Genomic DNA, 24850 nt, shown 5'->3' on the forward strand with positions numbered 1-24850 from the left:
AATTTGTACACAGGAACGTAGTGTCTTTTTCTTTCCTCTCCCATTTATCATCCTGCTGCCACTTCTTGTACACATTGTAACCGATTAAAGTCAAACTGAACCCTAGTTTGGGAATCACTAACATCTAGTAAATGTCAAAATGGTTATTACCTCACAACCTTTGTATCTTTCCCCTCCAAATAACCCTGCCGGCCTCTTCCATCTCTCTCACTCTCTCTCTCTCAAGAGACGTGCTGAGCTCCATTTAGACATGTAATCCTGTCGGATCAGTCACTTGATCATAAGCTGCTTCCTCTCACTCGTTCACTCCGTCTCTCATCCTCCCGTTCTCTCTGCCAGTTCAATTAAATCTGGTGGATTTCATTTCACTCCAATTCGTTTCAGTTCAGATGAACCCAAACAAGCTTCGACTGCCTGAAAATCATTAGAACTATACTGCCAGAGTGCTGCTGCGAGGAGACTTGTGGTTTTGTTCTGCTCGCCAATCTGTTGATGTCGGACCTTTAATTACTTCTTTTTTTTTCTGTTTTCAACCTTTGTTTTAACGGGAGAATACACTGCGGTAGAACCTTTTCAACGGTGAAGCAGAGTGTAAACCATAGACAGCAAGAAACAAAAAAAGGTAGCCAGTCAAAATTGTGATAAAAAATAAAATCAAAAAAAAGGCAAATTAGTAAAATAATTAAACCACAGGAGTAAAGAAAGGAGTTACAATTTAAAAACTAAAACAAAAACTGTTGGACATGACATAAGATTATAAGAAGTCAAAAGTTAAAATGTCTTATGAATATAAATGTGGCGAACTGTAGTTTGCGCTGCATGTTATACGTACTACTATAACAAAGCCTGACAATGACAATGACAGTTTAATGCAAAACAGCGGTCATGTCGTGTCAGCGTTTTATTTTGAAGGACCATTCATTAATTCCCTTTGAACTCACACAAGTGCACACACACCCTTATTTTTTCTCTCATGTTTGCTGCCAGAAGATGGCAGAAAAGCTCTCGAGCCCATCAACAAATGTATAATTCATCCCAGTGGAGGAGTAACTAATGGGCCTGGCATTTTGTCTGAAGTGTAGCACGGCACTTCCTTTTTTATGTAACTGTTTATAAAAAAGGGAGGTGGACACATTTTGAGCCATACACCAAGTTATACAAATTGCAAAATGAGTTACTCTTTATTATCATTATAAATTATATTGACATTTATTTAGTTTTCAGATAAAGATGTCCATTAAAAAAAACTCAAGCTTGTGAAATAGAATTCATTATCAAAGATTGAACTAGGTGTCTCCAAGCATTTTTACTTATGACCCCTTCACAGAAAAGAAGTTGAGAGGCCCTGTGTCATGTGTCAGATATCTATGTGTCGTTCCACGGAGGGGTTCACCATCAACTTTCCCAGCAGGCCATAACTGCTTCCATGCCAGTTTATGTCTCACTGTGAAAACGAAATGTTTTTAACAATAACACTGCCTGACTGCCTCTGATGAGCAGAAAGAGGAAGAGACAAACCATTCAATTATACAGGACTGGAGCCCCGGAGAGCTTAAATTCTGGTTTACACACAACTACATTTCCGCTGACAAACGTAATATTGATTCACAACAGGACACAAAGTAGAAAAACCACGGACAACAGTCATACCTGGTGTGGCGTTCTAGGAACAATCCTGAGGAACCTCATTTCCCCCGCGATGTCAAGAAGTATTCAGTTCATTTTCACATGTGAAGTAGCATTATCAGACTCCTGCTTTGAAAATATCAAGTAAAAGTACCTAAATATTAAATGCAAAATGTACTTAACGTATCACTATCAGTACTCTTAATGCTGAAAAATGACGCTGTGAGTGTTTTATTATTATTTATTGTAACATTGTTCTAATATTCCTAATGCATTTCAAATGAATGAATGTCAGTCACATTTTTATCAAATAAGTGATGCAGAGGACGTAAAATGACACAGAGCATCTTTACCAGTTTACTTTTCTCCACCGGGTTGTATTGACTAGACTACGCTCCACTCGTCAGTCACTGTAATTTGCTCCACTCGGATCAAACATCACCCTATCACCCACAGATCAGACGGCAGACAGAGACAGACTTATCTCTCCTGCTGTTCCCAGAATTCTGATTAAATGAAGCCTGAATTATTCATACGAAACAGAGGAGCTGTTGAATGCAGCTGATGATATTAGAAGCTGTTTGTGACCTTTTTTATTATTAGGGGATGGGGCGTGTTGAGAACAGGTTTGAACGCTGACATTTGAGATAGGGAGTGGCCCAGAAGAGGTGGCCTCTGGGTAATGAGGTCTTACTGAGAGGAAGCAAGACTTTTTTTCGACCTTCTTGTGGTCGTTTCCCACAGCTTGTATGTGTTTGTGAGCTCGAAAAAGACTGACCCACACACTCAAAAAATACCTGTGTGTTCAGAGATTTTTTTTTTTTTTTGTCACAGGCGGGTGCCAGACTATAAACACCAGATATGACAATGTTGATGGAAAACAACACACACACACACACACACACACACACACACACTGCTCATAAAAACAACCTCAGCAGGTACACTTGAAGCTAATTAGCAGTAATAACCCAGCAGGAGATGAAAACTAATAAACTGTATTTTCTCTGTGAGGCAATTTGAAGTGTGATTTGGGATCTCTGTAGTGTGATTATCGGAGACAAACACATTTTGTCACACAACAGCAGTCAGTCAAATGAAACCTGCATCGTGTTCAGCAATGCCTCTGAGCACAGATCAGACACGTTGGTTCCCTGTTACAATGTGTAAGTATAAAACTTATTTTTCTCTTTTGCTGTACTCTATTCTGCAAACTCTTCAAGTTAGAGTTTGATCAGGAGATACTGTGTTTAAAAAAAAGAGGGGAAAAAAATCAACAGATGTTATGTGAAATAAATCTATGTACTGTGTTGCAAAGATATCTACTGAAGTTAGCATGCTAAGCAGCTAGCCCTGGCCTGTCCGTTCTCAGAAAACTAGTCAGCTCTCTCAGTCCAGAAGGCTCACTGTACAGCTAACTGAGCTAACTGTGCTAACCAACAAATGGCAGCAACAGTTATCTTTATCAAAGTCACCAAATTGCACGTCACCTTTTGCACAGTTTGTCCTCTTGTCTGTTTATGAGACTGTTCAGCCTGTAGAGAGAAAACAGACTCTAAATATTAAGTAGAAATCTGTAGATCATTTTCAAGTAGGAGCATGAAGAGATGTTGTTGAAATAAACGTCCCATATTATACTGTTCTTCATCAATTTCACACAGCTGTCAGAGGTTCAACAACACTGTATTCAAAATGCATTGCCCCAAATCCATCCATGGTCCTGAATTTCAGCTGACTAAAAGTCGCTCAAGTGAGCTCTACTGAGAGCAGGCTGATTCTGTGCCTGCACCTTTAAATGCTAATGAGCTCCTTCTGTCAATGCCTACTTGCCTGCTACACATCCCTCTCAGGGAGACATGCCACTTGTGCTAGCGGTAGCATGCGCTAATGTTATGGTGGATGTGTCGCTATGGCTCGTGGAGATGCTGTCGTTCAACCATACCAGTTTGACCCTAAATCGGACCAAGAAGAAGAGGCTCCTGAAGAAATACAGACTCTGTGGCTGCAGCAGGACTTTTCAGAATGGTTAGTGTGTCTGAGTGATGTTAGTTTGTTCGTATGTGTTACAGTTACTGTCATGTAGCTAATTGCTAACAGCTTGAGAAAACTGTGTTTGTCTCCAACAGTCTCCAAACTCTTGGACACTGTTCGCATCATCTCTGTCTCCAGTCTGCACAAGTTTCCAGACTTTTTACTGTGACAACCAAGCTCCATTGGAATATTATTAACATTAAACTCTGTTTCAAACACCACTGCATAGCAGACCGAGGCAGAGCTAACTAGTAAGCCAGTTTCCAGCTGACTTCATTATATTCATACTCGTAGGCAACTGTAAATATTACCATATTTATTACCAAGGGGACACTTACCTGTGGCTCGGGTGCAGTTGCTGGGTCCCGTAAGGTTGGGACACGAACCGGAGCCAGCATGTTGTCATTAAAAATAGACGCAACCACTGTCTCTTCCGTTGTTCTGTAGCTGGGACAGAATATAGGCACATATGTTGATTTTTACAACCAACAACAGAGCACCTTCAAAGAAACACCACGGAGAAGAAATAAAAACTCTGAATTTTTACACTATTGTTTAGGTAATAATAGAAATTCTTTTTTTTTTCATAGTGAATAAACAAGCTGTTCTCAGAGTTTCCCCAGAATACAAAACAGGTGGCAGGGTCCGCAAAATATAAACAAAATAAGACAGTACGAAATTGTGTTGTCAGTTTGTTTATCCAATTTATTCACTCATGAAAACAAAGAGTTTGTTTATTTAGTTTGTTTAGTTATAAAAATAGTCAATAAAGATCTTTCTATCAGATTTAAAAAATTTCCCCAAAACTACATACTGCGCCTTTAAGTGCTCTTAAAAGTCACATTCAGAGATTCAGAGAGAGTCTCACCTTTAAAACCATTAATGGCCTTTACACTTACATCAGTTTTGAGCTTATGGTTATATAAACCTACACTAAACCCTGACAGTAGTAAGGATTAACTGCATCACACTTATTCAAAGCCTCACACTGGAGATTTAACGCAAAACAGTTTCCTCCATTTAGAGTGATGCAGTTTGGACATTCACCAGAGTTTAGAAGTAAAAGTCACTATTTGATGAGCTAATAATCTTACTGGCCGGACCAAAGAACACACAGCTGTTGTTCATTTGATCAGACTTTTACTAAAGCTACTTTGTCCGGTGCAGGTCAGAGAGTTTCAACATGTCAGAGTTTTTTTGTTTTGTTTTGTTTTTTTTAAATTGTGCTTTTAGTACTTTTAAGTTACCTCTGAATACCTCCTCTTCCACTGCAAAAAACACAAACATTGCTCAGCCAAAACCTTTACATATGCTCCTTATGCTACAGTAACTGACGTGGTGCTCATATCAGTGTGACTGCCTTCGACAGATGCATCTGATCTTAGACTATCAGACATGCATCTGCTTGATGCTCTCTCTCTCTCTCTCTCTCTCTCTCTCTCTCTCTCTCTCTCTCTCTCTCTCTCTCTCTCTCTCAGTCTCTCTCAGTCTCTCTCTCTCATCTCTCTGTCTCGTTGGTCACATGTTAACACATCTGGCGCGTATGTTGCGCATCGGAGGTGCCCAAGTGATGCCTGTTGCCTGCCAGCAGCGGACAGAGTCAGATCGGGACCGAGCACACCTGAGGAATGGCCTCTGAACGCCATGAGTCCAACTCAACCAGAAATCTGACCAACCAGTTCGTGCAGCCGGCGTGGCGCATCGCGCTGTGGTCGGTGGCGTACAGCACCGTGCTGGCCGTGGCGGTGTTCGGAAACCTGATCGTTATCTGGATTATCCTGGCGCACAAGCGGATGAGGACCGTCACCAACTATTTCCTGCTGAACTTGGCTTTCTCCGATGTGTCCATGGCCGCTTTCAACACGCTCATCAACTTCGTCTACGCGGCTCATGGAGAGTGGTACTTCGGAGAGGTGTACTGCCGGTTCCACAACTTCTTCCCGGTCACTGCGGTGTTCGCCAGCATCTACTCCATGACGGCCATAGCCATCGACAGGTGGGGACAGAAAAGATACCAATTTTTAAGAATAAATTGACTGTTGGAATTCCAGTTGGATTAAATGAAAATATGAGGCACAATAAATGTTGTGTAGAGGATCAATTGCACATAAAAAAGTACATGCAATGACCTTATTTAATAATTCCTTCACAGAAAAAAGTTTCTAATGTTATTTTCTGTAGTTTTCTGTGTTTTTACTTAAAATATTTTACAAAATGAGCGCTCAGGGATTAAACACTGATAATGATGCAGCTATTTTGATAATAAAATCATCAGTTTCAGTATTTTTAAAGTCAAAATTCACTGATTCCAGCATCTTACTACCTTTTTGACATTAATTGAATGTCTTTGAGTCTTGGACGAAACAAGACATATGAGGACGTCATCTTGGGTTTTTCTTGAGATTTCGTGACAGTTTATAGACCAAGCAACCAGTCAATGAAAAAAAGAGAGGAAGACTTGTGATCAAAATAACATCAAGGTTTCCTCAGTGTACCGGAGCGTGAGCACAACATTGTGACAGGAGAACATTTTCTGAAATTGAACAAAACGAAATTTAATTTTTAACTTATTTGTAGTTTTGCAGAAAGATACAACATTTGTTTTGATGATTGGGACAATTATCACCTGAATCTGAGTTCCCATGTGTGTAAATGTGTGTTCGTCACTCAGGTTTTACCTCCTTGATCTAGGCTTGATACTAAAGAAGACCGTGCTTTTGAGGTGGACGATCAAGATCCATTTGTATAGTTTTGCCTTTGTGTGATTTTTTCTCTGCTTTTACTGTGTTTCATGTAGGCACTTTGTGATGTCTCGGCTCACAAAAGCTGTATGTATAAACTGCTGTATAAATAAAGTTACTTATGTACTCTCAAGGCATTGTCAGGCTGTCTTGTTAGAGCGAAAGAGCTCTAAAAAGACACTGTTCGCTCCCTGCTCAGCACCAAACTGCACATAAAGTTAGCTTGTAAAATTAGCTTGTAATACGTAGAATTTAAAAGGTGATTGGATATTGAGTTGGATACAAGCACAACCCCAAAGGAATTGCTAATGATGAGTTAAAACTCTCCTGAGACCCTCAACATATTGTGGAAACTACCTGTGTGCCTTTAACACACTTTTACATAAGTCATGATTATTTGTTTTTACAATAAAAAGAAAACATTGCCAACCATGAAATAGTTTATTAAATTCAGTGTTTATACCCTCACAATTTTCTATTTTTAAATAATTAACTTCGAGTTGTTACATTTTTATGTAACAAATGTTTTACATTCAAGAACAGACAGTCTCCACCAGGAGTAGCTGGTTGTTATTTACAGCCATATAATGACTTAACTAAGTTCGGTAAACGTGATATTTTCGGTGGACACATGATTAACACCTTTGGAATTCCATTTAAAGGAAATGATAAGATTCGGATGATGTGTTTTTTCTTTTTATGACTAGAACGGTTTATTTGTTTTGAAACTCAGCTTATCCTCTTAAATTCAGTCAAGTTATTTATTTTATTACTCAGTTTTTGTTAATTCAGTTTATTTTCTTGTATACTTTATTGAGGCTGATATGTTGTAGTTTCTCTCTTGTGACAAGGGTACTTGTTGTATGTTGCTTTGGATGAAAAGCTTCTTCTAAATGCCCTGAATCTGAGTAATGCAGTGAGTCACGCTAACCCAGTCAGCAAAACACCAGCTGTGATAATGGTCATGCCTTTAAGCTACTGGGTTTATGTGCCAGGTTTGCATTAAGCGGAACTGTTTTGTAATCTTTGCATTGACCAGCTTGGAGTCACAATTCATTGTGACCTCTGACCTGCAGGTACATGGCCATCATCCATCCCCTGAAGCCTCGTCTGTCGGCGAAGGCCACCACAGGAGTCATCGTCTGTATCTGGAGTCTGGCCGTGGTTCTGGCCTTCCCTCTCTGCTACTTCTCTACAACCAAAACTCTGCCCCGCAGGACCCTCTGCTACGTGGCCTGGCCCCGCATGGCCGACGACTCCTTCATGTGAGAACTCTGACGAACCATTATCGCCATTATCTTTTCAAATCTGGGCTGTAATCTCGTTTCATGTCTGTGAGTGTCTCTGTGCATGGTCTGGTTGTGTCTGTCATCAACCCCAGATATGTATATGTCATGGTTCAGCCTCTCTCCATCCTACTTGTTACTCGTCAGTTAAAATGCTTGCGTCTCTCCATTTGTGCAGGTATCATATCATAGTGACAGTCCTGGTCTATGTGCTGCCCTTAGTGGTGATGGGCATCACTTACACCATCGTGGGCGTGACTCTGTGGGGAGGAGAGATCCCAGGAGACTCATCTGATAACTATCATGGACAGCTCAGGGCCAAACGAAAGGTAACCACTACATTTATTGAATGCACTTACAGTCTATAGTTAAACTTCCTTCTATTAAGGAAGTATGGCATATATTTCTACTTACTAAGACAGTTTTTACTTGTCTGAGGACAGTCAGTGAAACTGTAATAAATCACTGAAGTGACGACTCTCACATAGATGTTTTGGTTTTTTTGCTGTTTTCGAAACTTTTTTGAATGTTTTTATGTCATTTTATATTGTTTATTGTTTTGTATGTAGAGTATATTTCACTTTTTTCTGACTTTAATCCTCACTACTGCAAAATTGTTTGTCTTTGATTAGAAATTGGCATTTTGTGTGACATTTTACAGAAATGACAAGTTGGTTAGATGTTACAAAGACTTACAAAGAAGTCCTTTTTCTGCAGAAAATGTGGGTCAAGTTTCATGGTTCAGGTTTGTAACATCCTTCATGCTGCAAAAACATACAATATATAGACACTTTTTTATACACATATGTAGACAAAAACACCAAGGAAGTAATGGAAGTTTAAAAATTGTGTCTGGGTGAATATTAACATCAGCCATGATGTTGATGATAACATGGTCGCCACCTTTACATTAAAAAGGTAAACATCAGGCAAAAACTGTCCGTCATCTGTGTCTGTGTTTGAGCCCCCAGCATCAGTGAGGTAAAGACAGAGTCAACCACTCCCCATCCTGCTGTTGTCATGGAGACGGGTGTCTTATCCTGTCTTCTTCCAGTCCTCCCTCAGGTAGTGTTGAATGGTAGAAAGACGTCTTGGGCAGTGATCGTCTTCAGGTTCGCCACGCATAATCCAGAACTAACGTTTCCTCTTCCAGCGCCGAAGATTTTCTTACTGCCATTTGCAATAGGTGTCAGGTTGGGGTATAAAAGGGGAAAGACTATGGAAAGGGAGGTGGACCCAAACGCAGTTACCGGAGGCACGATCAGGGAAACAAAAGGCGAGCTTTTATTAACAAAAGCCGAAATACAAAAACAGACAAAAATGGGACAAAAGGCAAAGTAGCAAAATAAAACAGTTCAACAAAGTGCAAAAGAAAAAGGCAAAGTACAAATCAAACATGGAAATCTCAAAATCAAAACATACCAAACTGGGACAGAAGCATGAACAGGAGCATGGACAGAAGACAGAAAACAATGACCAGACAAGGAGTGAGGGGAACACAGAGACTAAATACACAGACACTAATGACATGACGAGGAACAGGTGAGGAGAGAGAGGAGGAAGGAAGCCAGGTGTGATAATGAGGGGGAGGAGCACAGAGGAACAGACCAGGAGGGAACAAGACAACAGACAGAGGGAGCCAGAGGGGAGAACATAGGAGAAACTTAAAGGACACATGAGGGCATGGAAAATCAAAACATGAGACACAAGACATGGAAAAACAAAACACAACACAAGACATGATACAATGACGTAAATCAAATACAAGAAACCAAAAAACAGATACAAGAACAAACAAAACAGGAGTCATGACAATAGGTGTTTGAGCAGCAAAACAGAAACAATAGAAGTTAAATAATCAAAAGTGTAGTGAAATTTCAAGGAGCTGCCAGCTGCTCCATCTGAATGCACCGCCATTGCCCTGACTTGATCTAAAAAGACAGAGGACAACACACCAGCTATCCATATAACAAACAAATAAACAAAACAAGCAGGGACATCATTCCACCAAATTAATAACGATCCACTTGTATTGGAGGATGACTGCTGGTTTGGGAGAGAGGAGAACACGTTACACAGAGAACTAAAACAGATGCAATCAGGTCTCTGCTGTGTGGCAAATCACTGTGGACCACTTATACAGCTCCAATCAGTAAAAATGTGTCCTGGGGAGCTGCAAAGCACATCGGTTCAGCGCTGTAAAGGGAATTCATTTAACTTTTCTAGACAGATAAAACAGACTTCAGTCAGTACACTTTGACTTGTCATGTGTTGCTAGAGACTCAAACGTAGCTATTTCAACGTGAGCTGCAGCCCAAACGGAGAGAAAAGTATCCGGTGGCACTTGTTCCACAGCAGTGAGACGTCATCAGTCAGGCAACACAGTGTGCTTTGCAGCAGCTACTGTGAGGGTCGGGTGAAACAGGGATTAAGGTCGTCACAGCTGTCATGGCGAGCATCTATCACGATGGCCCTGCGAATAATGAATATTGTTCGACGTCATAGAAACTGCAGGTTAATCAAAGAGAAAGTGTAAGCAGGGGGTTTTCAGTTATAAAAGGGTGTTTGGGGTGAAATTTGATCAAATAAATGACGCAAATCATTTCCTAAACTGTGAATCAGCAACATTTCAGACGGGCCAAACAACAAACATGTATCTAAAATTAAACTTAAATTATCCTGTAGAATGAGCGAAGAGAGCAGCAATCTGAACTAAAAAATGGAGATTGACATTATGGATGCTGTGTTGATGCCACAACACATTCAGTGCACAGAAATAGAGACGGAGACAGGTGTAGGTTTGCCATTTATTATCTTCTCGAGGGCTTTATAGAAAAAGATCATCACCGGCTGAGATTGCTGGCAAAATTGAGCCGTGAGAGATAAAAGGGATTTCATAAATGTCAGGAAACAAAGCTACAAGACAATGTCAGGCCTGATTCAAAGGCCCATGCTGACAAGATGCCATCTGGGCCGGAGATAAGAGGACGTCGCTCTCATCTCCGTCTGGCAGATGAGCTTCTGATGATGCTACAATAACTGCCCGCTCCTTTCAACCCCCCACAGCTCGGTATTGTGCTGCGACGCACTGATGATGTCTGCGTCGCTCTCCCCGCCGTCCACACTGGAACCTGCTGTGTGTGGTGCGTCATCGCTGACCTTTCTCCTTTCTTCATGCGGCAGCCACTTTGAACTCATTAAAATGAAAAGCCAATGTGGTCATAATGAAGGGAAACAGAAGACATACTTGCAACTTCAAAGACAAAAAAGAAATATTAAGAGCTGTCATGGCTTCAAACACTCAATATCACAGCGAAGTGGCATGTGGGCAAGAGTGTGTTTTGCTTCTTTAGTCTGATGTTTCCCTTTTGGAGACCACAACACAACTTAACCATATACATAGACACACATGTTCACCGAAACAACTTTATAATTTGAAGATGAATCAGATATTATGTGGCATAAAAGTGACAAAAAAACAAAAAATCAAACAAACAAACAAACAAACCCAAAAGCAGCTGATAATGTTAGTTGTTCTCGCAGGTGGTGAAGATGATGATTATCGTGGTGGTGACCTTTGCCCTCTGCTGGCTCCCCTATCATGTCTACTTCATTGTGACGGGTCTTAACAAGCCTCTGAGCAAGTGGAAGTACATCCAGCAGGTTTACCTGTCAGTGCTGTGGCTGGCAATGAGCTCCACCATGTACAACCCCATCATCTACTGCTGCCTCAACAGCAGGTGAGTAAAAATGAAAATCTCCCCAACAACAACAACAAGAAAACACTCTTGTAGACAGGCCTACTTTACATGTACAACATGATTTGATGTGGGTGCAGGTTCCGGGCCGGTTTCAAGCGGGTTTTCCGCTGGTGTCCATTTGTCCGGATCTCAAGCTACGATGAGCTGGAGCTCCGAAACACGAGGCTTCGACCGGGTCACCAGAGCAGCATGTGCACCCTGTCTCGGGTCGACACCAGCATCCTCAGCAAAGACAAGAGCGTGTGTTCCCGTGGAAACAGGTCCAGACTGAGTTCTGAGCTCAACAATAAAGACGATTAGCTGTCTTCACGGACACACTCCAGCTAAACACTCATCCTTCTTTGACACATTACTTTGAGCTGTCAAATGTTGATTTTCCTGTTTTTTTGTTCACACAAGCTGATAAATATTAGTAAACACAGATGCATGTGGTGAATGCTTATAAATCTCGGCATTGTTTTTGATTTGTACATTACACCAGAGTTTTTGTAATGTGAGGAGGGAGCAGGAGAATTAAAGAAGAAGAGACATGAGGCAAAAACACTTCAAAAGAAAAATGGATGTTGATGTTCTAACAGGAAGTTAGTTATTGTAGCGTGGCGATATGGTCTGACGATATGGTCCGTTTACCAAAAGCTGCAGGTTGGAGGTATGGGTATTTATATGTGTGTGTGTGCGTGTGTGTGTGTGTGTGTGTGTGTGTGTGTGTGTGTGTGTGTGTGTGTGTGTGTGTGTGTGTGTATGTATGTAAGTATGTATACACACACACACATATACTTTATTTTTGTGTCAGAAGGCAGAGGTCCAAAATTAATGATTTAAATTCTGTATGTAAAATATCACACTGAGCTCAATATTATTTTTTTATTTCTTTATTTTGTTATGTATTTACTTATTAATCTGGTCATATGGAAGAAACTAAGGTACTTCGTTAGAAACATGAACTAAGTATTTCAAGAAGCTTATGACATTTGTTTCATGTTACACCCCGTATGATATGCATAGTAGTATATGCATTAGAGTGAATACCGTACTCTGTAGACATGCCATCAGACCATTACTCAGTGGAATTCATTGACATTAACAGCAGTAAGAGTATTACTGCTGCTCAAGCAGAGATAATACCCTTAAATCTGTTGTAGTGACACTGATATCAAACAATCCTGGTTGGACTTTTCCTGCATGTCGTGACAGAATGTAAATTCACAAGTGCTTGCTGCTGTGATTGTTTAGTGGAAGAAAGCATGTGCCATTTTAAAAGTAATTAATCATTTGATATTAATTAGAACTGTAAGACTTTTTGGGACTGTAAGAGTTGGTATTTACTGTGAGTATGATTTTCTCTTGTACATTGAAAGGGTACGTAAAGTGTGTTATAGTATTTTGATATGTTGTTGCAAACACAATCATTCATAGCCTTTATGGTGGATTTGTATTTTTAACTATTAATATTCTGTTATTAATGCTTTTATATACTTGTGTATGTGTTTCGCTAATTGTTGCTGATTTGCCATTTGTATTATACGTACGGCCCTTTGAGGCATGCTTTGTGATATTGCGCTATAATAAACTTTGACTTGACTTGACATATGTGCTGGCTGTGGACCAGTGACTGACTGAGGATTAGAGACCTAAGAAAAAGTTATTGAAAAAGACGTGTTCCTATGCAGAGTGAATGGGATGGATCAGAGGGGAAATTGTCAATTGTCAAATGTTCCAATTTCCAAAAATGTTCCTCCAGAAAGTGTTTAGGAGCTCGTTTCAGTGTTTTACTGGATTTAAGCTTAGAGGCAGTAAACTGACTTCATTCAATCTGTTTGCCAACTCACTCAGAAACTGATGAGATTGAATCATAAATAAAATGTACCCCAGGTACTATACTGTACGTCATTGTGAACTGGTCCATCAGTCCACTGAAACGATGTGAGTGAAACCTGATTCATTGGATCAGAATAGGGTGGGAGTCAGCATGCATTTCAGTGACTTCCCTGTTTATAAGCTGCTGACATTCTAGGAAAAGATACTTGAGGGCCAGTCCTCGAACAGACGTACGTGTGTGAAAAATATGATGCAAGACAGAGATGGTTCAACCAGTTTATTGCCAAAACAGCCAAAACATATAACAGCTGTTGTTAAGACCTGATACTGCCTTATTTTCAGGCAAACTCTGTTGTTGCCCGTGGCATTAGAGTGCTAATCACAAACATACAGCATGTAAGTCACGTACTGAGGTCCTCTCCATCCGGGGAACTGTGTTGCACATCCCTTCCACTTCTTTCCTGTCACATTCTTACTGTACACTGTCTAATAAAACCATACAATGACCCTCCCCACCCATATTTAAAAAAAAAAAAAAATTGCCTTATCTTCAATATGTTGATATTAATGTATATTATTGTTGACATGCGTAAAGAAAATATTTCAGCTATATTTTTGCAGCTGACTACAAAAGCTTGCAGCACTTTAACTGGCAGACATCAGAGCAAAACAGGTTTATATTCTCACAAAAAAAAAAGTATAACTGTACAGACATGCAACTTCTTAACTCTAAGAGCAGTCTGGGATGCTCATTGTTTTTGCTCAACAGTTAAAAAAAAGAAGAGATAAAGCCACCATCACCGACACGAGCCACTGGGAGGAGACATCAGCCAGGGACCTAAAGAGATGGAAACAAAAGACAGAGATCATTATTATCAATACATCTCAAAAGCCCCAAAACAAGTAGTTTCTCAAGATTGTCATACAGATGACATGTTCTGCCAAAGATCACAGAAGAGGTGTATATATTTTTAGTATTTTCTGTGCTCTTCTTGCTGGTTTGAAGTAGACGGCGCTCAGATGGAAAAAGATGATGTCACCAAGCTCTGAGCACTAATGAGTAATTAACAACATTTGAATCAAAATATGAGGTCGGTGGGTAAATTGCTGACATTGTCAGCACTGCCAGTCAAATCTGATCAAACTACACCCATACACACATGATAATGTCCACTTTTCAAAATCATAGCCAAAACGCCAGTATGAAATTTAACAGGGGTCTTCAGTTATATTGTTTTTCATTAAACTGCACTTATATTAGGTGACCACAGGATCTGTCACTTACACGATTCCCATTAAATAGCCGCTCCCTATTGGCAAAAAGTTGAGGCGTAGGCTAACGCTTAATGCAAATAAGGTCAGTCCAATTTAACTCCTCACCTTTGGAATCACCTGTGTGTTATTTCAGGCCTAAAAATGTTTTCAGAAATATATTTCAGTTTTTTTTTTAATTTGTTTTAATTTGTAATTGAGCTGCTACGTTGGTCTGGTTTGAAATCTGAGGGCAGACAGCCTACAAGTGGCATTCGTCAAATCAGGTGAAGCCTGACAGAGTTGCTGTGGTTGTTGAAGGGTGGTTTCTCTGACTGCACCACACCCAAAATATTTTGGGTGTGGTGCAGTCAGGAAAAACTATGTGGTCTTGATTGCAAATATCAAATGCTTCTCATTAATTACTCATAATTCTGTTACCTAACTTCACACACACAGTTTTGATCAAGATTCAGATTTAACCTCATAATTCCAAGGTTAGTATTCGTGAACAATCTTGTGATTGAGCAAAAAATGTTATTATTATCAAGGATGTGAGTCTTACCTTGAAAAACTCTTACAGCCGGGCTTGTTGACCAGTCTTGAGTGATTCAATACAACTCCAGTGTATGTAGCATCATTCTCGTCAGTTATTCTTTTCACTTCCTCCACAGTGAACACCTCAGTAGAGGATAAGAGTGCTAAATCCTCCCAATGGCAAATGTTGTCTCCCAGGTTGGCATAGAAGCAGGAAGTAATACTGAAAAGTGTCACCCCATCCAAATCACCGTCTTTAAGATATTGTGTATAGTTTGAATGAGCGATGATAAACTTTCCAAATCTCACCTCTGAGCCCTTTTCAGCTGTGTATTCTTCTGACATATAAAACAGAGTCTTGCACGTCTTCGGATTCAGCAGTGTAATTGCATCCATGAGCAGGAAGTAAAGAGACTTGAAGTGGAAGTCGTCTGTGTAGGTGCTAATGTTTGCACCTGCTGTCGAGACAGCATCATCAAAGGGCCTTAAAGAACTGTCTCCACTTTGTGCACTCACAACTGTACAAAGTGCAGTCGTATGTTCCTTCACTCCACCAGGGATCAGCTTTTCACATTCTGAATTTACACGCCATTCTTTCTGGAGTTCCTTAGAGCGGTTGAGCTCTTGTCCTAACAGGCCTGAACGAATAAACTCCTCCATGGTTTGCTCACGGCATCCTGTGTATATGACATCCACAGCATTTGGGGCCATGTCCAGTAGTTTTGCTTTCCCAGCCGTCACCTTTAATTGAGTGTAGAATTTAAAATATACTTTCAAGGGAGAAGATTTTTTTCTGACAAAACAAGATTGAACAGGTGTTTGTTCTAGAAATAAAACTTACTTTGCAGGAGAGACTTATGAAGAGGATTGCAGCGAAAAGTAGCTTTCTCTTGTCCCACATTGTGAAGGGTTCTTCCTGTCTTCTACCGCCACAAACTGGCTGAAAAAGAAATCAAAGAAAAAGCACTGCAGGACCAAACTTGAATAAAAAGTTCTATGACGCCATACACAGTTGAGACATGAGATGATCTGGCTTATTGCTCAAATCATTTGTTGAGACAAGCCCTAAAGTTATCACCAGATTTCTTTCCCTGAAATACAGCAACGACACACACAGCAACAAGATCATACACTTAAATGAATGCTGAAATGTTAAAATCATTTCAAGGAACATACCTTAAGAAAAGTTAACGTATTTTCTGGGAGCACCTATCTCAGAATCAAGTCGATGTACATCAAACTGCAGGGATGTGATCATTCTGTGCAGAAGAAGCGGTAGGTGGGAGAGAAAAAAAACAGTATCTCACTGAGCAACTCCTTCTGTTTCCTGTAAAAGGAAGTAACATGCCACTGGGAGCCCTGGTGTTCAGGAATTTCCTCTGATAGAGCTACTGAGTTACTGTAGGAGACTCTTACTGATTTGTTGGCCATGCTCATACAAACCACAGAAATCTAACTGGACCAGCCCAGCAATAAAACTATTTTTGTTTTTTCTGTTTATTAGTTTGAATGCTGACTCATGAAGTTCAGCTTCCAACTTTGGCAGCTTTATTGTGCTTCCTGAAATGTGAGGCAATGGTTATTCACACTGGCTCTATCAAAAGATAAATACAATTTTTAAAAAAGATTTAAAATCAGTTAGACATAAGTCAAACTGTGCAGAAACATTTGTGACACAAAATTGGTCCCCCTCTCTCAGCCCTTCCAATCCACTCCACTTCTTCCACCATTCCGTCCTCCCCTTTTCCATCCTGTTTGTTGATGATCTCCTTGTCTATGATGTCGGCTTGTGATCACTTTTTTTGGTAAATTTGTTATGCATTTTTTAAATTCATGCTACAGTTCCTCCTGACTGGCCGGCTCCTGCCCTTCTTTGGTCTTGCTGCCCGACTCTCTCCGTGCTGGAGAAAACAGAGAAGCTGGATATCTGAAAGTCGGGCTCCCCTTCCACTTGTAGCCTGGTGGCTGGTCAGCCTTTAGCCCATACGCGGGTGGGAATGTGGGGGGAAGGCCATTTGCCAATATCCCAGAAGAACTCCCTCTTTTTCACAGCCATGCCATACATTCATCACAACTTTCTGTGTGCAGGTCCACCACAGCATACAGCTGTTGTTTTTTTTTTTACCCTTGGCCCTCAAACAGACTGAGTCTGCCACTGCATTGAGCTAAGTGAACATTTTTATTTAATTGTGAAAAAAATGTTCATCAAAACTGTGTAAAACTGTCTCTTCTTCCAGCTAGATAGCTAGGCCAGACAGTCATATTCATTTTACATTATATATATCCTATATATATATTTGATAAAAACAAAAGGCAATCTTTTAATAAAAACTAAAAATGTAATTAAAATCATGGCCTTTTATTGAAACACGTACTTACTGGACAACATACCATGAGCTGTATATTGCTGTCTTGGGAGATTGGGCGACAAATTCCTATTCAGCAGCCAAGATTGTGTTCCACCTCTTGACCTCCTCTCATTTCCTTCCTATCCTTGTCAGCAGAGTAGGAGCCTGCTGAAGCTCACTTCCAAAAGTGTTCAGTTTGAGTGGGAGGAGCACGAGGAGCTGGAGTGTCAGACTGACAACACCCCATCCTCTCCAGATCCAGGCAGTACCAGGCTGTGGTGGAGATTTATCCAACCCCCCTCTCTCTCATCCTGTTTCCTGTCATCTCTGAAGCTGTCCTGTCAATAAAGCTATACAGGCCAAAATATTAAAAATCAAAATCATTCAGGACATTTAAAGATTACATTATTGAGAGAGATATGGTCTGAGGGTTGGAAGCCCATTCCTATCAGTTAAAGAAAAGGGAATACGATGCAAACTAAGTTTAATTCTGAACTTACAAATTAACTCAATAATTATGAGATGAGAAGTAAATATTGTGAAATGAAAAGTCAACATTTTTCCTGTGACATTTTATATGATAATTATCACTTTTATTTCACAGAATGTATACTTTCTAACTCATAATTGGAACATACCATTGGAACGTTTATATTTTCTTTACATTTACTTTTTTTTTTTTTTTTCATCAAAGGGGTGTTTGTCATCATTGCTTTTCTTTAATGGCCTCCATAGATGTGACACACAGTTTATGCACTGAAAGGCTTTTATTTTTGAAAAAAACAGCCGGAAGTCTTTGTCTGACTAACAATACACCTACACTGCTTGAACTTGAAGCGCCTCCTCGAGTTTCTTTAATTATTAAACTACGCTTTGTTATTTCTGATAAACAGTATATATACAAATTCAAGGTGGGGACATCAAAAACAAATTATTGTTTGTTTTGCGACGGTTTAACTCCGTTTTGTGACCGGAAACGCTGCTGTCTGATACCGGAAGCGCTGTGTTTCCGGTTCCAGACGCGCCAAAAATCAAAACAAGACGGAGTTTGGTTTTTTTTACACTTTCGTACTAGTTTTTCCCGAGAGAGAAATAACTGAATAAAATACAGACATGGGCACAACGGCAACGTAAACGACTGGACTGTTTGATCGATGAGCCGCAGCTAATGGTGAGTCATTTCTAAAAACACTGACGTCAATGTTATGCTAGTTAGCTAAGTCAACGTTACAGCTACGGTCTGAATCAGCTCGAGCTAATTAACGTGTCAGACCTGGTTCATTAAGATCTAACGTCACCTGCTCCTTAGGGTTAGTGGTAGGTATTCAAGTATTCAAGTCATTGTATTCAGTTAATGTCATGCTTCTATCTAGCTGCCGATGTTACATTTCAGAGGATTATATAATGGTATTATTGTACTTAAGCTTTACATCTACGCTTTGGCATGTACAACATGTAATGCATCAGGATGTTCCATAGTATGTAATGTTGTAACTCCGATATGGGCCTTTGGTAATGTGAGGTAAGGTAAAGACGTATTAGCAGCAAAATGTACTGAAATATCAAAGTGAAAGTATTAATTTGTCAGTTTGGCTCCTTTCAGAGTTTTTTGTTATGTTTTTGTTGTATTATTATCAGCGATGTAAACAACATGTTGATCTTGTAGCTGGTCCAAATGAATCAATTAACATACGCTCTGTTTACATTTATATACCGTGTTGTTGATACACATTCAGTTGCCAGTTCTGAAGGTACACCAAGCTAAAACGAATGCACAACAGTCCTGCAGTAAATTTTGCTTCCATGGAGGTTATAAAGCTCAGTTTGAATCAACTATATGATCTTTAAGGAGGATGCAGGTTGTGGTGCTGTTAATCTGTTATGTTCGTATTATTTTGTCTATCCTGTTCATACAATTAAAGCTAGCTAAATAGCACAAACACCTCCATGTATAATTCACATTGTTTTTTTTAGCAAGTCACTGAATTTGTACCATCTCCATGATATTGCATGGTAGCTGACCTTTGTCCTTGCTCTGCAGATGGATACATGATGAACCAGCAGCCCTGTGGGTGCAATTAATAGTCCCATATTAGTGATTAATAAGCACTTGAGGATGAGTAAGTGGGGCGACCGACTGAAGAAGGTTGAGCAGCTCGCTCAGTCCTTCCAGCTGAAACCTCTGGCATCACGCTACAAACCTCGACTGTGGCCATGCCAGCCGTCCTCCGTGTGGAAGCTCTTCCCTCGGCAAAGTATGGCGATCAGCTTCGCTCAGAGCTGCAAAGAGGTAACATGAGAATTTTGCTCATACAGGACGATCTCATTTTCCAGCCTGTGTGTGAAGGGAGATTGCTGACATTTGTGCCTTCATTTCCTAGACCGTCCATGTTTTTGCACTTGAAAAAGAAAACACACCGCTGGGTCAAAGGATCTACCTGGTTACCAGTTACAGTGAGCTGTGGCATTACTACAAGTAAATATCACAGGGATCATACAAAGCATTAGAAGTTTGTAAAAATGCTAAATGTTAGAATCAGAATTCCTTTAATTGTCCTACAAACGGGGACATTTCTGTGTCACAGCAGCCCAAGGACAGTAATATTACAATAATCAATAATGATAGTAAAAAAATAAACAATATAATAAAAGGTAAGAAATAGAATAGACTTATATTTACATAATATTGTAACAACATAAACATTAGAAATATATTTGAATTTGAATATACTATACTTGGATGAACATAATCACTCACACAAACAATACATCTTTTAATATTTTTGAGGAATTGAACAATAAGCATGATAATCATCAGTTGTCACCTGGCTTTGAAATGAACAGCTGCTAAAATATACAATATTGGTGACAGTAGACATTGATTGCTGTGGGTATGAAGGAATTCTGCAAACTTCATGTTTCCCAGTTGCACACATAATAAACAATTAGACGTGATCATAAGGCTTTGAAAGTCTGGAAATTTGGGAAATAAAGCATTTCAAAATAAGGACCATCCTATTTAGTGTGTTTGTACAAAAATGCAATGATGTGCACTGATCTGTGATTATGATTTGTCCCTTGATGTTTTTCCAGGACTTACCCACAGTCGTTGATGCACTGCTATGAGGTGATACCAGAGGGCACTGTTTGTAAGCTCTACTTTGATTTGGAGTTTCATAAGCCCTCAAACAAAGAGGCTGATGGGCAAGCTATGGTGTCTTCACTCATCCAGGTAGAGCAGTTCTTGTATCTGCATTGACAGTGAATCTTCCTATATTCTGTTCAAATGTATTTTTATGGAGCAGCTTGCTTCACACATAGATAATGATTCACACATTGTTCAGTTTAAGAAGTATTAAGCCAAATAATGTGTTATAAAAGTATCTACCTGACATTAGGGATGTCCCTAATAGCAAATTTCCATGACATTTAAATTAAAAGTCAGAAAACGGTCAGAATTGAATACAATGCAATCTAAAGTATTAAACATTGTCTACAAAACAAGCGCAGCATCTTAGATGCAACAATTAAACAGAGTTGTTAACATTAGCAGTGGACTTGACATTTCAATTATGTCAAGATGTGATTCAAATGTTAATGATAATAACATAAATTACTAATTGTCAAGGTTCCTCCTTGACATTCAACCACTGAGAATTCTGAAGCAGATACAGCTCAAATGTCAGTCAAGGAAAAGGTTCTGTGATAGAGTAAGACCTCAGGAAGAAGATGCAAAGACAATGATTAGCAAGAACAATAACCAGATAAAGTTCTTTATCCATCACTCTGTTAATTTCAAGCTGTACAACACTGATTTCAGGGTTGCTAAATTGTCAATTGAGAGAGCTCTTTTTTTTAGCCATATTGAATCTTTTCTGAATGTAGGTTATTGAATAAACCCTCTGGTCACATTTTAATGGTTGGGACAATAGTTTTATTTCAGGAAATAAAGTTTTTCTGAGGGGAAATTAGGTTCACTGTTGATTCAGATGAGCCCAGGATGATAAGTAAAATGTCTGGTCCAAGAAAAGAGGTGTTGACTTTAGTAATATTGTCAAAAATGCTAAGATATGAAAAATGTGTACAATGTGAATGTAATTATTCATATATAGGAGGAACATCTAACAAATACATTGTTTATTTTACCTTGTGACTTTCTTTCAGTGTAGATGTATTACTCTTAGCTGTCTTTTTTTGTTGACAGTATGTTTGTGACAAGCTGATGGAAGTTTATGGGATTAAATGCTCCTCAAACAACATCCTCAATCTTGACTCCAGCACAGAAGAGAAATTCAGTCGACATCTCATCTTCAATCTCCAGAATGCAGTGTTCAAAGACAACATACATGTGGGTATGTTCCAAGTTGTGTGAAGGCAACAAAACCTGTTTTCTTCCACATGTACCTTCATTTCATATACTCTCCTTTTCAAATTTAGGTAGGTTTATCCACGCAATCCTCCAACCAGTCCTGAGCACACACAAAAGTGGAAGTAGCCTAAATGATGAGATCAATTCGGTGGCAGAAAACAACGAAACACGGTTTGTTTTTCAAACTTTTGAAGAAAATGTTGTGTGTCTCTGCTGTTGCCACTTTGTATAGATTTTCTCAATTATGTGCTGACAGCAGAACACATTCTAATTCTGGGGAGAAGCCATCAAAGGCAGGTGAGACAACTGAGAGTCCACAGGCCAAGAGACGCAAGTGGGGAGAGAGAGACCTCAAGTTCCTCCAGGTGAAAAACAAGGACGGCCAGGACTGCCTTTTTGTTGATCTTGGTAAGAGAAACCACAAGTTTGTCATATTTTACCCCTTATATCCAGAGCTGCAGATTAATTATAAGATTAATCGATTAAGTCAATGAAATGTCAAAAGTGTTCATCACATATCCCGGAATCCAAAGTGACATCTTGAAAGTGATTATTTTGTCCAACCGCCAGTCCAAAACCCAAAGACACTTCATTTACTGTCAAAGATTACAAAGAAAAGTCTCAAATCCTCACGTTTATGAAGCTCGAACCTCCTAATGTTTAAAATTTTTCCTCAAAAAGAATGACAAAAAAAAAACAGTTGCCGATTAATTGATTAATCAACTTGTAATTGCAGCTCTACCCATATCAGATGCATACTTGTGCTAAATCCTCAAGATAAACTTAGGACCCCTTAGACATGTAAACCTTGCTAGTATGTACCTATGGATATGTAATTGTGGTTATAATTTATAAAACAGGTGTTTACACCAAGAACAGAAATTTCCGCCTTTACAAGTCATCAAAAGCTGGAAAGAACGCTGCATTCACGGTGGCAGACGACAACAAGTTTATTACCAAACGTGAGAAGGGAATTTCTCCCGAGGAAAGTGTTTTCTTGGCTTCCTTGATCTGTAATCTGAGGTACATTGAGCAGATTTACTTCACTTTTCTGTGTGCTGAAAGTGTGCCCTTCATCAAACCAAACCTTTAAGAAGTTATTTATGTTCATCATTAGTTTCACAGGTCAAAAGATTCTTACGTGGGACGTCCCGGGAACAAAGGAAGCCAAAACCTTGAGGCCTCACTGCGAGCAGGAATTAGCCAAAGATCCAGGTAACACTCGACTGACATTGAGACTTCTGTTCTATATTGTGGATATACGTACACATGTAGTGCATTAAATAATCATTCAACACTGTAACTTTTTTTCTACCTCAGACTTGCTCTCTGGCTGCGAGTCGTCCCCTCATCGCGAAGTGGACAGCTTTGTGTTAACTGTGGTTAAAAAGGATGGAATACATGGAAGTAAGTGTTGGGGATGATACGCAATATACATTTGCAAAAAGATTTGTCACTTTCAAATAGGTCTGTAATGATTCATTGATTTGTCAATTGAAAGAAAACTTATCATCAGCGATAATTGATTTCAGTCATTTCCCCATTCCAGCTTTGTAAATGTGAAGATTTGCTTCTTTTATTCATCATAAATAATAGTAAAGTCTTGCACAGTCTAGTGTGTTGGTTGGAACAAAGAAGAAGTTTGAAGATCTTTTTAGATCAAACAATTAATCTTGAAAATAATTAGCAGATTTATTAGTAATGTAAATGACCATTATTTGCAGCCCTACTTTCAAAACACTTGCATGTCAAGGTTGGGCTGCAGGGCTGCAAGTACTGATCATTTTCATCACCAATATGTTGAGAATCATGAGAAAATGTTTTTTTTAATTAACTGGAACAAATCAGTGGTTGGTATTTAATCAAAACTGTTGTTGGTTTTGTTCTTTGCCCAGCAGTTTGTGATAGTATGGTATGTTACTATGAACATTTATCAAGCTCCAAAGTGTGTATATTAAAAAGTCTTTGGTCAGAGTATAGTATGCAAAGACTGATTCTACTATGTTTAATCCAACAGGCATCAGACGATGGAACTACTTTGCTGCTGAACAACTGCTTGTGTACGACATCGCAAAATATCGCTGGTGTGAAAACGTGGGAAGGTTTCACAAAAGCAACAACATCATGTACGTACATTTGGTGTTTTGTTGACAGTCTTTACATGCTCTGTTTTTGCACATTTCTGATCTGGTCTCGTCGTCCTCTGCAGGATTGTTGTGGATCTCAAAGAGGAAGTGTGGTACCAGAAGTGTCACGACCCTGAATGCAAGAACTTCAGATCCTCAAGTATGTTATGACCTTTAGAACTGACTTTCTGATATACTTACAACTGTAGGACCACTGATCTGTCTGAGATAATCATTTCTCATGTTTCCAGGTTACCCACTGCCTCCAGAGATCTGCGTCAGCTACATCATGACACTGGTTTGTTTGCTGGATCTTAACAAGCGTCCTTTCTAAATAATTTGCCAGAAAATCCTGTTTGTCTTCTTTTAAAAATCAGAGCCCTGTTGCTCTTCACAACATGCAGCAGTGTTTGATAATGCCCTCTGTTCACCATCAGGATGATGAAGACCAGGCCTACTTAATGGACGATGCTGGTAACATTGAACCCAGCCAGACATCAAACCAGGCCCGGCAGAGTAGCGTGTGTCCACTGGGGTCTGCTGATGTCTGGGGAGATGGCCAGGAAGACCAGGACTATTTAGAGAGCCTGGAGAACTTTGAACAAAACAACGGAGATATCTCTGATGAGCTTCTGCTCAAATGTATGGCAGATTTTGACTCACGGTAGACGGTGAGGTTCATGTTTTTTTTGCACTGATTGTAGAGGCATAAAGTACACTTGGTTCACTTTAAGGCTCCAATTTAGCAATTCATGAACAGCATATAATGTGTAATAAAAGATTAAATTATATTTATTAAAACTTTAAGTGTCCTTACAGCTGCTTATAATTATAATACACTGTTGTTAAATGACTAATTAGAGTGTAACATAGTTATGCAAAAATACATTTTTAGCCACCAAAACAATAAGAATTCATGGATGCCCTTTTAAAAATCCATTAAAATAAGTTTCCTG

The 24850-nt window shown here is 39.5% G+C and overlaps 3 protein-coding genes and 1 long non-coding RNA gene across 10 annotated transcripts; 2 read left to right on the forward strand and 2 right to left on the reverse strand.

Moving 5' to 3' along the window:
• Positions 1–2632: 2632 nt before the first annotated feature.
• Positions 2633–12162, forward strand: tacr3l (tachykinin receptor 3-like). 2 transcript variants are annotated; one of them, XM_037088129.1, is made up of 7 exons: positions 2633–2792; positions 3477–3651; positions 5136–5653; positions 7475–7663; positions 7863–8013; positions 11228–11424; positions 11523–12162. In XM_037088129.1, the coding sequence occupies exons 3-7, from the start codon at positions 5286–5288 to the stop codon at positions 11743–11745; spliced, it is 1128 nt and encodes a 375-aa protein (XP_036944024.1). In that variant the 5' UTR covers positions 2633–2792; positions 3477–3651; positions 5136–5285; the 3' UTR covers positions 11746–12162. The 2 variants fall into 2 exon arrangements, with proteins under 2 accessions (XP_036944024.1, XP_036944788.1); XM_037088893.1 differs by having other exon boundaries at positions 5146–5653.
• On the reverse strand, positions 8079–9163 carry LOC119014440. The gene is made up of 2 exons (XR_005073031.1): positions 9107–9163; positions 8079–8900 (listed from the first exon to the last, which is right to left on the reverse strand). It is a non-coding gene; the product is annotated as an uncharacterized LOC119014440 (long non-coding RNA).
• Positions 12163–13525: 1363 nt separating the features above from the next.
• si:ch211-145b13.6 (erythroblast NAD(P)(+)--arginine ADP-ribosyltransferase) lies at positions 13526–17746 on the reverse strand. 2 transcript variants are annotated; one of them, XM_037097968.1, is made up of 5 exons: positions 17443–17746; positions 16228–16310; positions 15893–15991; positions 15080–15792; positions 13526–14101 (listed from the first exon to the last, which is right to left on the reverse strand). In XM_037097968.1, exons 3-5 carry the CDS (start codon positions 15950–15952, stop codon positions 14026–14028), a joined length of 849 nt encoding a protein of 282 aa, XP_036953863.1. In that variant the 5' UTR covers positions 15953–15991; positions 16228–16310; positions 17443–17746; the 3' UTR covers positions 13526–14025. The 2 variants fall into 2 exon arrangements, with proteins under 2 accessions (XP_036953863.1, XP_036953873.1); XM_037097978.1 differs by lacking the exon at positions 17443–17746 and having other exon boundaries at positions 15893–15987.
• A 417-nt stretch (positions 17747–18163) lies between these two features.
• On the forward strand, positions 18164–24710 carry primpol (primase and polymerase (DNA-directed)). Of its 5 annotated transcripts, none has more exons than XM_037097921.1 (14): positions 18164–18570; positions 19441–19689; positions 19781–19875; positions 20493–20631; positions 21604–21751; positions 21837–21939; positions 22025–22176; positions 22629–22791; positions 22886–22983; positions 23089–23175; positions 23786–23894; positions 23978–24054; positions 24146–24192; positions 24332–24710. In XM_037097921.1, exons 2-14 carry the CDS (start codon positions 19516–19518, stop codon positions 24560–24562), a joined length of 1623 nt encoding a protein of 540 aa, XP_036953816.1. In that variant the 5' UTR covers positions 18164–18570; positions 19441–19515; the 3' UTR covers positions 24563–24710. The 5 variants fall into 5 exon arrangements, with proteins under 5 accessions (XP_036953816.1, XP_036953840.1, XP_036953824.1 ...); XM_037097945.1 differs by having other exon boundaries at positions 18165–18570; positions 22028–22176; XM_037097929.1 differs by lacking the exon at positions 18164–18570 and adding an exon at positions 18647–18716.
• The last annotated feature ends 140 nt before the right edge of the window (positions 24711–24850 follow it).

This window comes from Acanthopagrus latus, chromosome 1, assembly GCF_904848185.1.
Source record: "Acanthopagrus latus isolate v.2019 chromosome 1, fAcaLat1.1, whole genome shotgun sequence".
NCBI classification, from domain to species: domain Eukaryota; kingdom Metazoa; phylum Chordata; class Actinopteri; order Spariformes; family Sparidae; genus Acanthopagrus; species Acanthopagrus latus.

What these genes read in the sequence shown, in the direction of transcription:
- tacr3l (XM_037088129.1), top strand. Translation starts at nt 5,286, where the DNA reads ATGGCCTCTGAACGCCATGAGTCCAACTCAACCAGAAATCTGACCAAC. An exon ending in ACGGCCATAGCCATCGACAG is followed by an intron (nt 5,654 to 7,474) that starts GTGGGGACAGAA and finishes TCTGACCTGCAG; the next exon opens with GTACATGGCCATCATCCATC. An exon ending in TACTGCTGCCTCAACAGCAG is followed by an intron (nt 11,425 to 11,522) that starts GTGAGTAAAAAT and finishes ATGTGGGTGCAG; the next exon opens with GTTCCGGGCCGGTTTCAAGC.
- si:ch211-145b13.6 (XM_037097968.1), bottom strand. Translation starts at nt 15,952, where the DNA reads ATGTGGGACAAGAGAAAGCTACTTTTCGCTGCAATCCTCTTCATAAGT. An exon ending in TCATAAGTCTCTCCTGCAAA is followed by an intron (nt 15,793 to 15,892) that starts GTAAGTTTTATT and finishes ACTCAATTAAAG; the next exon opens with GTGACGGCTGGGAAAGCAAA. An exon ending in GGCTGTAAGAGTTTTTCAAG is followed by an intron (nt 14,102 to 15,079) that starts GTAAGACTCACA and finishes CCATCTCTTTAG; the next exon opens with GTCCCTGGCTGATGTCTCCT.
- primpol (XM_037097921.1), top strand. Translation starts at nt 19,516, where the DNA reads ATGAGTAAGTGGGGCGACCGACTGAAGAAGGTTGAGCAGCTCGCTCAG. An exon ending in GGAATTAGCCAAAGATCCAG is followed by an intron (nt 22,984 to 23,088) that starts GTAACACTCGAC and finishes TTTCTACCTCAG; the next exon opens with ACTTGCTCTCTGGCTGCGAG. An exon ending in AAAGGATGGAATACATGGAA is followed by an intron (nt 23,176 to 23,785) that starts GTAAGTGTTGGG and finishes TTAATCCAACAG; the next exon opens with GCATCAGACGATGGAACTAC.